General features: G+C 38.5%; 1 protein-coding gene across 10 annotated transcripts in view; it reads right to left on the bottom strand.

Moving 5' to 3' along the window:
- The window catches only part of LOC104597599 (C18orf8), a 46,009-nt gene extending 34,342 nt beyond the window's left edge, over window positions 1-11,667 (bottom strand). For 4 of the 10 annotated variants that reach the window (XM_010259231.3, XM_088891212.1, XM_010259230.3 and 1 more), the window contains exons 1-5: window positions 11,473-11,667; window positions 10,055-10,124; window positions 7,480-7,578; window positions 6,913-7,384; window positions 6,504-6,763 (exon numbers count right to left, since the gene is read on the bottom strand). In XM_010259231.3, the coding sequence (XP_010257533.1) occupies window positions 6,504-6,763; window positions 6,913-7,080 (428 nt within the window). In that variant the 5' untranslated portion in view covers window positions 7,081-7,384; window positions 7,480-7,578; window positions 10,055-10,124; window positions 11,473-11,667. Of the gene's footprint in view, window positions 1-6,503; window positions 6,764-6,912; window positions 7,385-7,479; window positions 7,579-10,054; window positions 10,145-10,443; window positions 10,691-11,067; window positions 11,435-11,472 lie in introns of those variants that run through there. The other 6 variants (XM_088891213.1, XM_019197820.2, XM_019197821.2 and 3 more) reach the window with 5 other exon arrangements.
- Between the last annotated feature and the right edge of the window lie 872 nt (window positions 11,668-12,539).

Here is a 12,539-nt window from a genome sequence, read left to right as displayed (position 1 = left end):
GTCCATGCTCTCTGCTAGTGAGTCAGCTTCAGAATCAATTTTTTTCCATATTCTTTCTACTATTATATCCTATAAACCAGTTGATGTGTACAAGGTTGGAAGGTTACATTTTGAAATATTGTACATGTATGTGGAATAATTAATGGCATACCCTGCTGATTGAAAGAGAACAAAGCAATAGTTTATCTCCTGCTCTGTATGGCAATAACAAGGGCACTGACATGTCTGTTAGTGCCCAATACAACATGAAATGAGAGGCAGCCAAGTTTATAGTATATTTCTTATGCTACAAGATATTTCAAAAGTAATTTGCTTTAAGTGGAAAACCACTATAACAAGCTAAGTGTTAGTGGAGTTAGTGAAGGGGTATTTCGGTCTTTGTAGTTGTTGAGAATGTTAATGTGTACTGTTATGTTAGTTCGAGTGCCTCTTACTTAAAGAAGGGCACTTAAGTCTTTTCCAATAAGTTAATAATATAATAACAGGTCTGGCCGAATCTAGGGATGACCTTTTTTCTCTAATTCGAACCAGCCTTTCTCTCTTTCCTCTCTTTTCTCTCTTCCTCTTTCCTCTCCTACTTCTTGCTGTTTACTTTACAGTCAACGAACAAGACAGAATTCTAGGGCAGGTCAAACTTTAACATGGTATCAGAGCGAGGTTCAACAAATCAGACTTGCTAGAATTCTGTCTTCTGCGCATTCGAATTAGGGTTTCTCTTGGGTTCTCAGTTGTGAGTTGGAGACTGGGAAAAGGGCTGAAAAGGAATGATCGCCCTCTTCCCTAGGAGGTTCCTATGCCTCCGATTGTGTCGTTGGTGATTGGTTGCTGTGGTTTCTAAGCCCTAGTTAGGGCTGGTACGTGTGGTGCAGTGGTGTCTCAGCCCTTCGTGTGGTTGGCCTTTAGGCGATGAGGTAAAGTTTTTTTTTATGCATATTATCTGTTATGGAATACATGAGAGGTGTAGTACAGTTCGCATGATGGGTTTTCAGATTGCAGTATGCTAGGGTTTATTCTGGTTTGTGTGTGATTCGAAGGGCAATAGTGTCTACTTAATGGTGAAACTTCCTGTAGCTGTGGATTAGGGTTTGTGGTGTTGCAGTTTTCAGCATTTAATACTGCTGAAATCAGTGTGCAGACTTCGGTGAGTAGGGTTTGTGGTGTTGCAGTTCTCAGCATTTAATACTGCTGAAACCAGTGTGCAGATTTCGGTGAGTAGGGCTTGTGGTGTTGCAGTTCTCAGCATTTATTACTGTTGAAATCAGTGTGCAGATTTCGGTGAAGTGTCTGTGTGTAGTGTGCAGTGTGTAGTGCTCAGAATTCAGTGATAAGGGAGTTCGGCAATGGCAGATAATAGTGATAGTAAACCTAGTGTCATGATATCTACTGACTACCTGAATGTCCAAATGACCTCCATTAAACTGAATGGAGAGAATTATGTCCCTTGGGCCAAGTTTGTAGAGGTTTTTCTGAAGGCGAAGAAGAAAGTGAAGCATATAAGAGAGGAGAAACCCCCCGCTAATTCTCAGGAGTATGAAGACTGGGAACAGGAAGATGCATAGATCATTACATGGTTGTGGAACAGTATGGAACCCAAAATCAATGTTAACTTCATGTTTCTTGACACAGCCAAAGAGGTGTGGGATCATGCTAAGAAACTGTATTCAGGTCAGGATAATACCACTAGGGTATATCAACTGTATCAAGAATACTTCAATCTGCAACAGGGAAATCAGAGCCTTGAGGAGTACTATGCCAGTGTGAGGAATATCCGTAATGAGTTAAATGTCTATCATCCTCTCACTTCTGATGTCAAAGTTCAACAGCAACAGTGAGAGCAGCTTGATGTGACACGGTTTCTGGTGGGGCTGAAGTCTGAGTATGAACCAGTACGAGCCCAGATACTAGGGGGATCTGCTCTTCCATCTTTAGAGGAGGTGTTTGCTCGTCTTCGGAGGGCTTCCATTGGATCTATGGATTCTAATGTCTCCGATAAATCAGCATTCGCAGTGTCGAGAGGTCGAGGTGGCAGAAGTGGGGCTCGAGGAGCCCAGTCTGGCAGGAGTGGTAGTGGTGGATCTACACATATCCGTGGTGGTGGTCGTACTGGAGGCAGAGATTCAGGGGGAGCTCGTGGTAGAAGACGTGGCTCGGGTTCACGGAAGTGTACTCATTGTGGTTTGGATGGACATACCATTAACTACTGCTATGACTTACATGGTCCTCCCTCGACGTGGACCAACCATGCCATGACTAGTGACACCAGTTTCAGCTCTAGATAGGAGAACCGGTCAGCTGACCCGATGCCTTCTACTCCCTCAAATGGTCCAGGCAAGGAGATGGTGAGTGTTCCTCGGGATGAGTATGAGAGGTTTGTTCAATCCAAGTCGCAGCAGAACACTGCTTCCTTTGCACACTCAGGTATGGCTTGTTTGGCATCCACACCCAACCCCTGGATTATTGACTCTGGAGCCTCCGATCACATGACGGGAACTCCAGGTGTGTTTTCATCTCTCACTCATTGCTCAACATCACAATCTGTTACCCTTGCTAATGGCTCCACATCATCTATATGTGGTGTTGGTAATGTTGACCTAGACCCTGTATCCCTATCCTCTGTTTTATATGTACCTAAGCTTCCATTTAATCTTATGTCTGTTAGTAAGCTGACCAAGTCCCTTAAGTGCTCCATCACTTTTTACCCTTCTATGTGTGTTTTTCAGGATCTCAAGACGGGGATGAAGATTGATGGAGGGCATGAAGCCGGTGGACTGTATTATCTTGATGGTGGTGGACGAACGTCAACGGCCCTTCAGTCATCCATTTCTCCTCTCCAGTGGCATTGTAGATTTGGTCATCCTTCGTTGAAAGTGTTGCAGTCCTTAGTCCCTTCATTGAGTCAACTTTCTGTTTTAGATTGTGAGTCATGTCAATTTGGGAAACACCATTGTGTTTCCTTTCGTTCTAGGGTCGATAACCGTGTGTCGAGTCTTTTTTCTTTAATTCATTCAGATGTTTGGGGTCCTTATAAAGTGATGTCATATAATGGATACCGATATTTTGTTATTTTTGTTGATGACTGTTCAAGAATGACGTGGCTCTATTTAATGAAAGAAAGAAGTGAATTATTTGCCATCTTCCAGAAATTTTATGCTGAGATCCGCAATCAATTTGGCGTTCACATCAAAATTTTCCGTTTTGATAATAGTCATGAATACTTGTCTTCATCTTTTCAAGAATACTTGGACCAACATGGCATTATACACCAAACTTCATGTACCTACACTCCGCAACAAAATGGGGTTGCTGAGAGAAAGAACTGCCATCTTGTAGAAACGGCACGCTCCCTCATGCACCACATGAATGTTCCCAAAATATTTTGGAGCGATGCAATGCTCACCTCTTATTTCTTAATTAATCGGATGCCCACGTCTATCATTGATGGTCGTTCTCCTTTTAGTGTCTTATTTCCCAACATGTCTCCGTTTCCGCTTTCTCCTCGGGTATTTGGGTGCGTCTGCTTCGTTCATAATCTGGGTCCCGAGACTGACAAGTTAGATGCACGTTCCCTGAAGTGTATCTTCCTTGGCTATTCCCGAACTCAGAAAGGGTACAAGTGTTATCATACCAGTTCTCGTCGTTCCTTGGTATGTGTTGATGTTACATTCTTCGAGTCTACTCCGTTCTTCGTGGGGTTCGGTGCTGCTGCTTCCTCCACATCACCACCTCCTCTTCCTCTTCCTGTGGTTGATCCACCTCCTCTGGTTCCAGTCATGCCTACGTCCTTGCCTCCGGTGCCACCGTCGGTTGACCGTCCACCCATCCGTCACGTGTATACACATCACCCGCGTGTACCGGCTGCAGCTCCTCCAGCTTCATCACCGTCGACAGATCCAGCTCCAGCTCCGACACCAGCCTCCGACCTAGATCTTCCTATTGCCTTCCGGAAAGGTAAACGTACTTGCACCCTTCACCCTATTTCCAATTTTGTTTCACTTACCCACCTCTCCGCCTCCCATCGCCAGTTCATTCTTTGTTATCCTCCGTGGTTGTTCCTAAGGATGTCCAGGAAGCCCTTACCTCTCCAGAGTGGTGCCGTGCTATGGAAGAAGAGCTCTCTGCTCTGCATCATAATCACACTTGGGATCTCACCGCTCTCCCTCCTGGGAAGCAGGTTGTCGGCTGTAAATGGGTGTATAGTGTTAAGTACTTGCCAGATGGTCGTGTTGAGCGCCTGAAGGCACAGTTGGTTGCCAAAGGGTACTCCCAAACCTATGGCATTGACTACACAGAGACATTCTCCCCGGTTGCTAAGATAGGGTCAGTTCGTGTCGTCATCTCCCTTGCAGCTATGTATGATTGGCCTCTCCATTAGCTAGATATCAAAAATGCTTTTTTGCATGGTGATTTGCTCGAGGAGGTCTACATGGAGCAACCACCAGGGTTTGTTGCTCAGGGGGAGGATGGTAAGGTATGCAGACTTAAGAAGACTATTTATGGACTTAAACAGTCCCCTCGAGCATGGTTTGGTAGGTTCAGTGAGGTGGTCAAGAAGTTTGGTATGAAACAATGCCAAGTTGATCACTCTGTCTTCAGTTTTGACTCGTCGGCAGGCAAAATAATATTGGTGGTGTATGTGGATGATATCGTTGTGACTGGGAATGATAAAATGGGCATTGACAAATTGAAGGCATTCCTACAGGAACACTTTCAGACAAAGGACCTTGGCAAGTTGAAATACTTTTTGGGCATAGAGGTAGCAAGATCTAAGCATGGCATTAATTTGTGACAGAGGAAATATGTGCTTGATTTACTGGAAGAAACAGGGTTGTTGGGTACTAAACCGACTGAGACACCTATGGAAACAAATACGAGGCTGAGCAGTGATATAGGTGAAGTATTTGAAGACCCTGGCAGATACCGACGACTTGTAGGCAAACTAAACTATCTAACCATTACTCGGCCAGATATTTCATTTGCGGTTAGTGTGGTGAGTCAATTCATGCAGAAACCTTTGGTCCCACATTGGAATGCAGTGCTAAGGATTGTGAGGTATCTGAAAGGAGCTCCTAGTCGTGGTTTGCTGTATAGGAGTGGTGGAAAACTGGTAGTAAAAGGATACACCGATGCTGATTGGGCAGGTTCTATGTCTGATAGACGATCTACCATAGGCTATTGCACCTTTCTAGGGGGTAACCTGGTAACGTGGAAAAGTAAGAAGCAAACAGTTGTGGCAAGAAGCAGTGCAGAAGCAGAATATAGGGCCATGGCACATACTGCTTGTGAATTAGTGTGGCTGAGGAACCTTCTACAGGAGATAGGATATGACATCAGTACTCCAATGAAGCTCTATTGTGACAATCAGGCAGCAGTTCATATCTCTTCCAATCCGGTGTTTCATGAAAGAACCAAGCACATCGAAGTTGACTGTCATTTTGTGAGAGAGAAGGTGCTAAATGGGGTGATAGAAACTGCATATGTTAGTACGGGAAACCAGTGGGCAGACTTGTTTACAAAAGGTTTGAGTAAGGGGAGAGTGGACTACATATGTAACAAGCTGGGATTATATGATATATACTCACCAGCTTGAGGGGGAGTGTTAGTGGTGTTAGTGAAGGGGTATTTCGGTCTTTGTACTTGTTGAGAATGTTGATGTGTACTGTTATGTTAGTTCGAGTGCCTCTTACTTAAAGAAGGGCACTTAAGTCTTTTCCAATAAGTTAATAATATAATAACAGGTCTGGCCGAATCTAGGGATGACTTTTTTTCTCTAATTCGAACCAGCCTTTCTCTCTTTCCTCTCTTTTCTCTCTTCCTCTTTCCTCTCCTACTTCTTGCTGTTTACTTTACAGTCAACGAACAAGACAGAATTCTAGGGCAGGTCAAACTTTAACACTAAGTTTCTATCAAAGTTGAATAAACATGGAATATTACTTTAGAACATGGGAAACATGGCAAATTAATTGTGCATAATGGTCTTCGGCAATCCTCACGTGTAAGACACCCAAAGACAGATATATAAGAAGGCCATGGTTGGTCCCAGCTATTTCAGGTCTTGGGAGGAGTTGACCAAATACAGACCTAACCTTTGGCACACAAAGTGGCCATTCTCAGTTTCAAACACATTCTCACTTTTCAGCCCAAGATTTTACCATTAAACCAAGAAATTGCCCCTACACAAAGACAGATTTTATACAAGTGATAAATGTATATTCAATAACAAATGAACATTAAGCACAGGGAAAGTTCAAAATAAAGATGTATTTAGATAAATAGGCTCTGAAAAGATTATCTGCTAACTATTTTTCTTAACAGGTATATTATAAACAGAAAATGTCATCCATCAAAAAAGAAAAGAAAGAAAGAAATGGAAAAATGCCTACTATTTAATGTCAGAAATAACAGGTAATATAAAGTTCATCTCACATAAGTAAAGGCATTCAATTTGTATTAAACAATAAGCTTCACATAATTGAACTGGAGTTCATAGTTGTTGTATTACCTACCTAGTTTTTACAATTACAACATCGCAAGTTGGACAATCTATCCAAAAAAAACCCAGTATGATCTCAGACTCCAACCTACATCTATGAATCAGAGCCTCCCCAGTTTCTCTGTTCTTGAACTGAATCTCATGATTTGATCGTTGAATCCCTAAAACCTTTGCATCTAGAGAATAGCGAACAGAAAGCACAGGCCCTTCACCTATAGAATCACAGCTAGGAGCATCAGGTGGAGTAAGTGGAACAGTTTTCCATGCAAAGACCTGCAAAGGATGATTCTGCAAAACTCAGCCAAAGCAGCACACATAGACAAAATACAGACAAATATTCTATCTATTCCAAGACATACAAGTCATGGATAATATGCTACAAAAAAAAAATTGTGCATTTGATTTTTGGGATGACATATTACCTGATCAGAAGTTACTGATAGCAGCAATTTATTTCCATCATCATAGAATAGACCTTTTGAACCAGGAATTGTACATCTTAGAGGAGGATGCTGAATATAAACATGAGATAGAGTCCCAGATCCACCTAAAGCAACGCCAGGCTGTGAATTTAATGCTTTTGCAGACATGTTTCAGTTTTCTTGTCTTTAAGTTATAGTAGAATTTTACTAGTCACTTAATTCTGCTTATGAACTTTAAGGTCACACAGAAGGGGAAATACCGAAGTAACAATAGCCAAGTAAAAATTTGGAGGACTATATCATTCCATACAAAAGCCACTACACTATATCAAATTCTCAATTTAACACAATGTATGTTTTCTGTATGTTTCAAATTTTATTGTCTCTGAGCTTTATGACCAGCAATTGTGGAATTCAGTGAATGACAGTAGATTGGGAAAGGAGGAATTTGATCTCAAACTCTTCCTCTGAGCTGCAAGAAACATTGAAGAAAGCTTTAATAGTGCAACTCATGATATAATTGTACAACCATATTCACTGGTTCAGAAAATATAATGGTGATACAACCTTCTGCATGCATGATTTTAATGCGAGAAACTCTTTCAAACACATGTCCTGTTCAACCTGTGGAACCTTTTTTGCAACACAACTCCCATATTCTTTCGCCTGCATAAGTGGCAATAAAAGTAAAAGAAGGCAAAATAAAGGAATTAAAGACATTTAAGTCAACCACACATAGTTAGTCATCTAGGTGGCTTGGCAAATTGCTTACATCAAACCCTTGGATCCAAGGCAATTGGAGGAAGATAATGGAGTCTCAACATCAAAGAATAAAGAAAATAGCTCACAGAGAAGAGAGAACTATTAGAAATTCATTAATTTTCCAAAGAGAGCCCTTGTCTCAAACAGTGTTTTCAACCTGCCATTGACCCAGATGGTCAAGCCATTAAACCATCACCCGGTCCCAACTCTGGGTCTGGTCTTTCTAAAACCCAAGATTTGACCAAAAATTGTTGACTTGGTCAAAACCCATTTGACCTAGGTGATAGAACTGTTAAGTCATTGACCCATTCAACCTGATCACTAGGTCACAGGTTACCCACTAAAATGTTTTGAAAGATGATATTATACATTTCTAACAAAAGAAAATTTTGTGACTTTATCTCTCTAAGCTCCACAGCTAGAAATGGAATGTGAGATCAAAACCCTGAAATACACTGCTCAACCTCCAAACTGAAATGCTAACATGATTATATGTGAATAAACATCCAGAGTATGGTTCAAAGTATCGATACAGTCCAATACGCCAAATTGGGCATATTGGATTTTGTATCAACACTTTTTTTTATTCCATACATGTTCAATGGGGTCGGTTAAAAGCCTGCCTACCCCTTGAAACAGGTCTTACCCTCAAGCTCCCCTTATTTCGTGTATCTATGACCCACCAATATGATATGTATCAGCCCATCACATATCGATACTTTGAACCTTGATCTAGAGATGTCCTTCAAATGAATTTACATGTGTTTTGTTTCATCGTCCGCATGTCCATGTAGAAATATATTATCAAAATACATGATGAAACACAAGATTTTTTTTTTTTTGAGAAAATCATGAAACACAAGATTTGATTCCTTCATGGTTTACAATGTCCATAAATTTCCTAATATTTCCATTTCTATGGATACTGATATGAAATGTTACTGGAATAAACATATTCTCCAATGAAGCTACAAGCTACCAATGCTATGTGGAGTACGAAAGATAGTATTGTACTACTATAACATAAGTTGGTGACAATATTTTAGATATGTGGAATAGCAATGTCATTGCCCACCTAATGCACATGATTGCTCCTTTAAGCCACCTCGAAATTCTTTTCAAACATAAAGTTAAATCTTAGTTTTTTATTGTACAATTAATTATTTGGTTGATCTATTAGAATCATTTTCACTTTCTATGAACTTAAATTTTGCTTGAATTCACTCTATCATGTAGTTTTGATGATTTGGAACAAGATAATAATTTAACTCTACTTATGCATCTTTTATCATTACATAATAGCATTCTATATGTTACAATGTTTATACCATGTCTATAATTTTTACAGTATTTCCATATGATGCTTCTAACATTTCTGACTTGTTCCCTATATTTGGATGATTGGTATTTCCACTGGTACGAACATTTTAAACTTTGGATTCCTTTATTAGTCTGAAATTGAAAGTATAATACAAAAGATTGGCTCTCTTCCTAAAGAACCAAATACCAAATCAAATATAATGGAGTTCCATGCCCCAATTACATATGTACATCCCATGAAATCAGCTTTTATTAGTGTTGATTTATGTAATTTAACAGTCCCACCAAAACCCTTAATCTGGTCTAATTTCAGTTGATACTTGTAGTAGTAGCAGGTCATATTAACTTCTATCTATGTGACCCAAATGCTTAAAAATAGGAATCCACTTAAGGTCAAAAGAGGCCCAAAATTTCATTCCCTTGATACAAGTCCAGCCTCCCATCTGTGGATATTTCCCAGGCCAATGGGCCTCCATTTAAGGATAGTTTTATTGAATAAAGTTAGCAATAAACCCACTATCTTTTTTTTTTGTACTTTTCTTTGTTCTTTCTGATATAGATTCTTTTGGAAGGCAAGGTTCATTATGTTTTTTTCTCCCCTAAAGAGACAAATCCTGCACTTTGTACAAATGGTTATATACTAGTTTTCCCAAGTCCTACAGCCTATGGGTGCAAATATTAGAGGTTCATAAAGAACTAAATACTACGGTAGTTTTTTTGTAATTTGTACAACAACTCCATGCTCAAGTAGTTTTTTTTAGTTTTGCTAGAGATGGCTGTTAATAGCTCTTGTGCATTAGTTTACACACTCTCATGCACATCCCTTTTTGGCAATTAATAAAATTAACATGGACACCTTTCCCTCAAAAGAAAAATGGAGGCCAATTTTTCTTTGTAAACTTGCTTGTTGAGAAGTAATGCTTCATCTGATATGGTTGCTTGACACTTAGGTTCTACCAACCTCCTTTAAAGATAGAAAAAGTATGTTTAAAGAATAAGATGATCTAAAGTCATCCAGCTCAATGCTATGGCCTGAAAATAATAGAGCTCATTTACTCACCTGAGATGCACAGCTTACTAAGATGCGCTTGAGGGTGGAACTGGTGTTTCGATCTTTCATTTTCACTTTACTGAAGAAAAGAGAAGGTAACTAATAATATAAGTATGATTTCGTTAGTATAAAATTACAACTTAAATTGTGCATAAATTCCAACACAGATTAATATGTGCATGCAAGGGCAGCAAATAATTAGACAAGCCTCAACACATCAAGGTAAAAAGATATGACAAAACTATGGAAGCATTAACATGTATGTAAGCTAAGCAACATGAAAACAGGCAAAGCCTGACTTCACACACAAAATTTATGCTGTAGAAAATAGTAGCAAACAACATATAAAATGTACAAATGAACCCTAAACTATTATACTTTTAAAAAAACAAGCTGACCTCTTGCTTGAAATTTTTGCAGGCTTTAATTGCACAAGAAGTTAAGAACATGATTTTCTTAACCTTAATTAGGCAAGAAAAAATTGGCATATTGTGTAGAGTCATCAAGATCAAAACTACATGCAATTCACCGGCTATCATGAAGACCTTCCCTCTCTAGAAAATAGGCTTGACTCTACTTTCTTTAGCTGTTTGGACAATCTTAGAAGCTCATACATTTTCGAAAATATCACCATTTACTTGAAACCTTCAAGATATAACAACATAAACTTAGCAAGAAAATAGATACCCAACAACCTTCCATTACTTTTTAAACATTTGATTAAATGTCGTCAATATAATCTCAATACTTGATGCATAAATTCACAAAAATTATATCCCCCACCTTGCAAGACTACAGAAGGCGATGATCACACAATGCAATGTTCTCACATTACATCATTTTGCAATACTTCATAAGTACAGAATTTCCTTGTCTATATTCAGAATACAATCGGTGCAAAAATCATAGAACAAAATAACTCGCTCGTAAAGGTTAAGAAGAATATTTTATTAAAATAATAACGTAAATGAGGAAAAAATGAGAATATAATGAACCAGAACAATTTAGAAAGCTTACTTTACCTCTTCTCAAAAAAAAAAAAGATGAGAAAACCGCAGCTTGCAGAACTAATCATAACAGATACGTCTCTTATGAAGTCCGACTAACTATTCATGGAGACAAAGGATTAATTTTTTTTCCACGAAATTAGGTATTCATTCTAATGTACTCCACAAATACTCAATTGAGATCAAGCGAATGAACTATTTGATCTGTCAGGTTGCATGTCTTCATACTTAAAATAACTCACAGATTGCACTAACAACATACTCGATCTTCATCTTCCATTTCTATTTTTCCCTTTTGGTAGGAATTTTTTTTTCCATTTTGGTAGGAAATTTTGAAGAAGAAGAAGAAGCTATGAATTTTGTGAATTTAAGTTAACCAATATCTATTAGAGAAAAGATAATGATAAAGGAGGGGCATACCTTGGAATTAAATCATTCGTCGATTCGGTCCCATCAAGAACACAGCAAGAGAGATATCTGTTCTGTAAAATTCAGTCGTACTGACCGAAGTTCACAACTCGCGAGTCACAACCACCTAACAGTCTTTGTTCCTTCCATACTGGTAGGGCCCCGTGCAATGCACGGATGGGATGGGCTGTGGGGCGCCTGTGGAGCACGCTCATGTGGGCAGCTGATCCCGTCTTCCATGAAAGCTGTCGTTTAACCGGGACTCAAAGATCGCATCAGTTCTCAGTTTTTATGGTCCGACTGTCCGGTCCGATCCAAGTCTAACAAAATTTCTGAATTATTGTTAATTATAATTAAGAAACATTAAAATTATTTTTTTATAATTAATAAAGTTATAATTATTGTTCATTAATTAGTTAATAAGCAAATAAATTAAAATCATTTAAGTTTTATTAAAAAACCTAATTGTAATTTTGTTAATGGCACATTTTTATTAACTCTTACCAAAATTATTAAGCTGTTTTATTAAATAAATGGAAAAATACAAAAACCTCACCAGACGTTTTTAACAATCATAAAAATCTTCCCTATAGTTTCATTCTAATAAATACCTCCCTTGAACTTTTAAGAAACTTGACAAAAACCTCCCTTCTACCACCTTTCTAGACGAAAAATGTTAGACTGATGCACCATATTTTTCTAAATACCCATTTTATCCTTTAATAAATTATTTTACATACAAATTTACTGAAATAACCCTGTTTTAACTCGATAAAAATGTTAGAAAATGACCATTAAAGGAGGTTTTTGTCAAGTTCAAACATGGTTATTTCTATAATTGTATGCAAAATAATTTATAAAAGGGTAAAATTGGTATTTGGAAAATAATTGATGCATTAGTCTAACATTTTTCGTCTGGAAAGATGATAGAACGGAGGTTTTTATTGAGTTTCTCAAAAATTCATGGGAAGTATTTGTTAAAATAAAACTAAAGGGGAGGAGGTTTTTACAATTGCCAAAAACTTGAGGGAAGGTTTTTGTATTTTATCCTTCAACAAACTTTGAAAAAATAGAGGGTG

This window comes from Nelumbo nucifera, chromosome 7 (genome assembly GCF_055504915.1).
Source record: "Nelumbo nucifera cultivar China Antique chromosome 7, China Antique-T2T, whole genome shotgun sequence".
In the NCBI taxonomy this organism is placed as follows: domain Eukaryota; kingdom Viridiplantae; phylum Streptophyta; class Magnoliopsida; order Proteales; family Nelumbonaceae; genus Nelumbo; species Nelumbo nucifera.
Note: the sequence above shows the minus strand (reverse complement) of the source record. Positions and strands in the feature narration are given on the sequence as shown.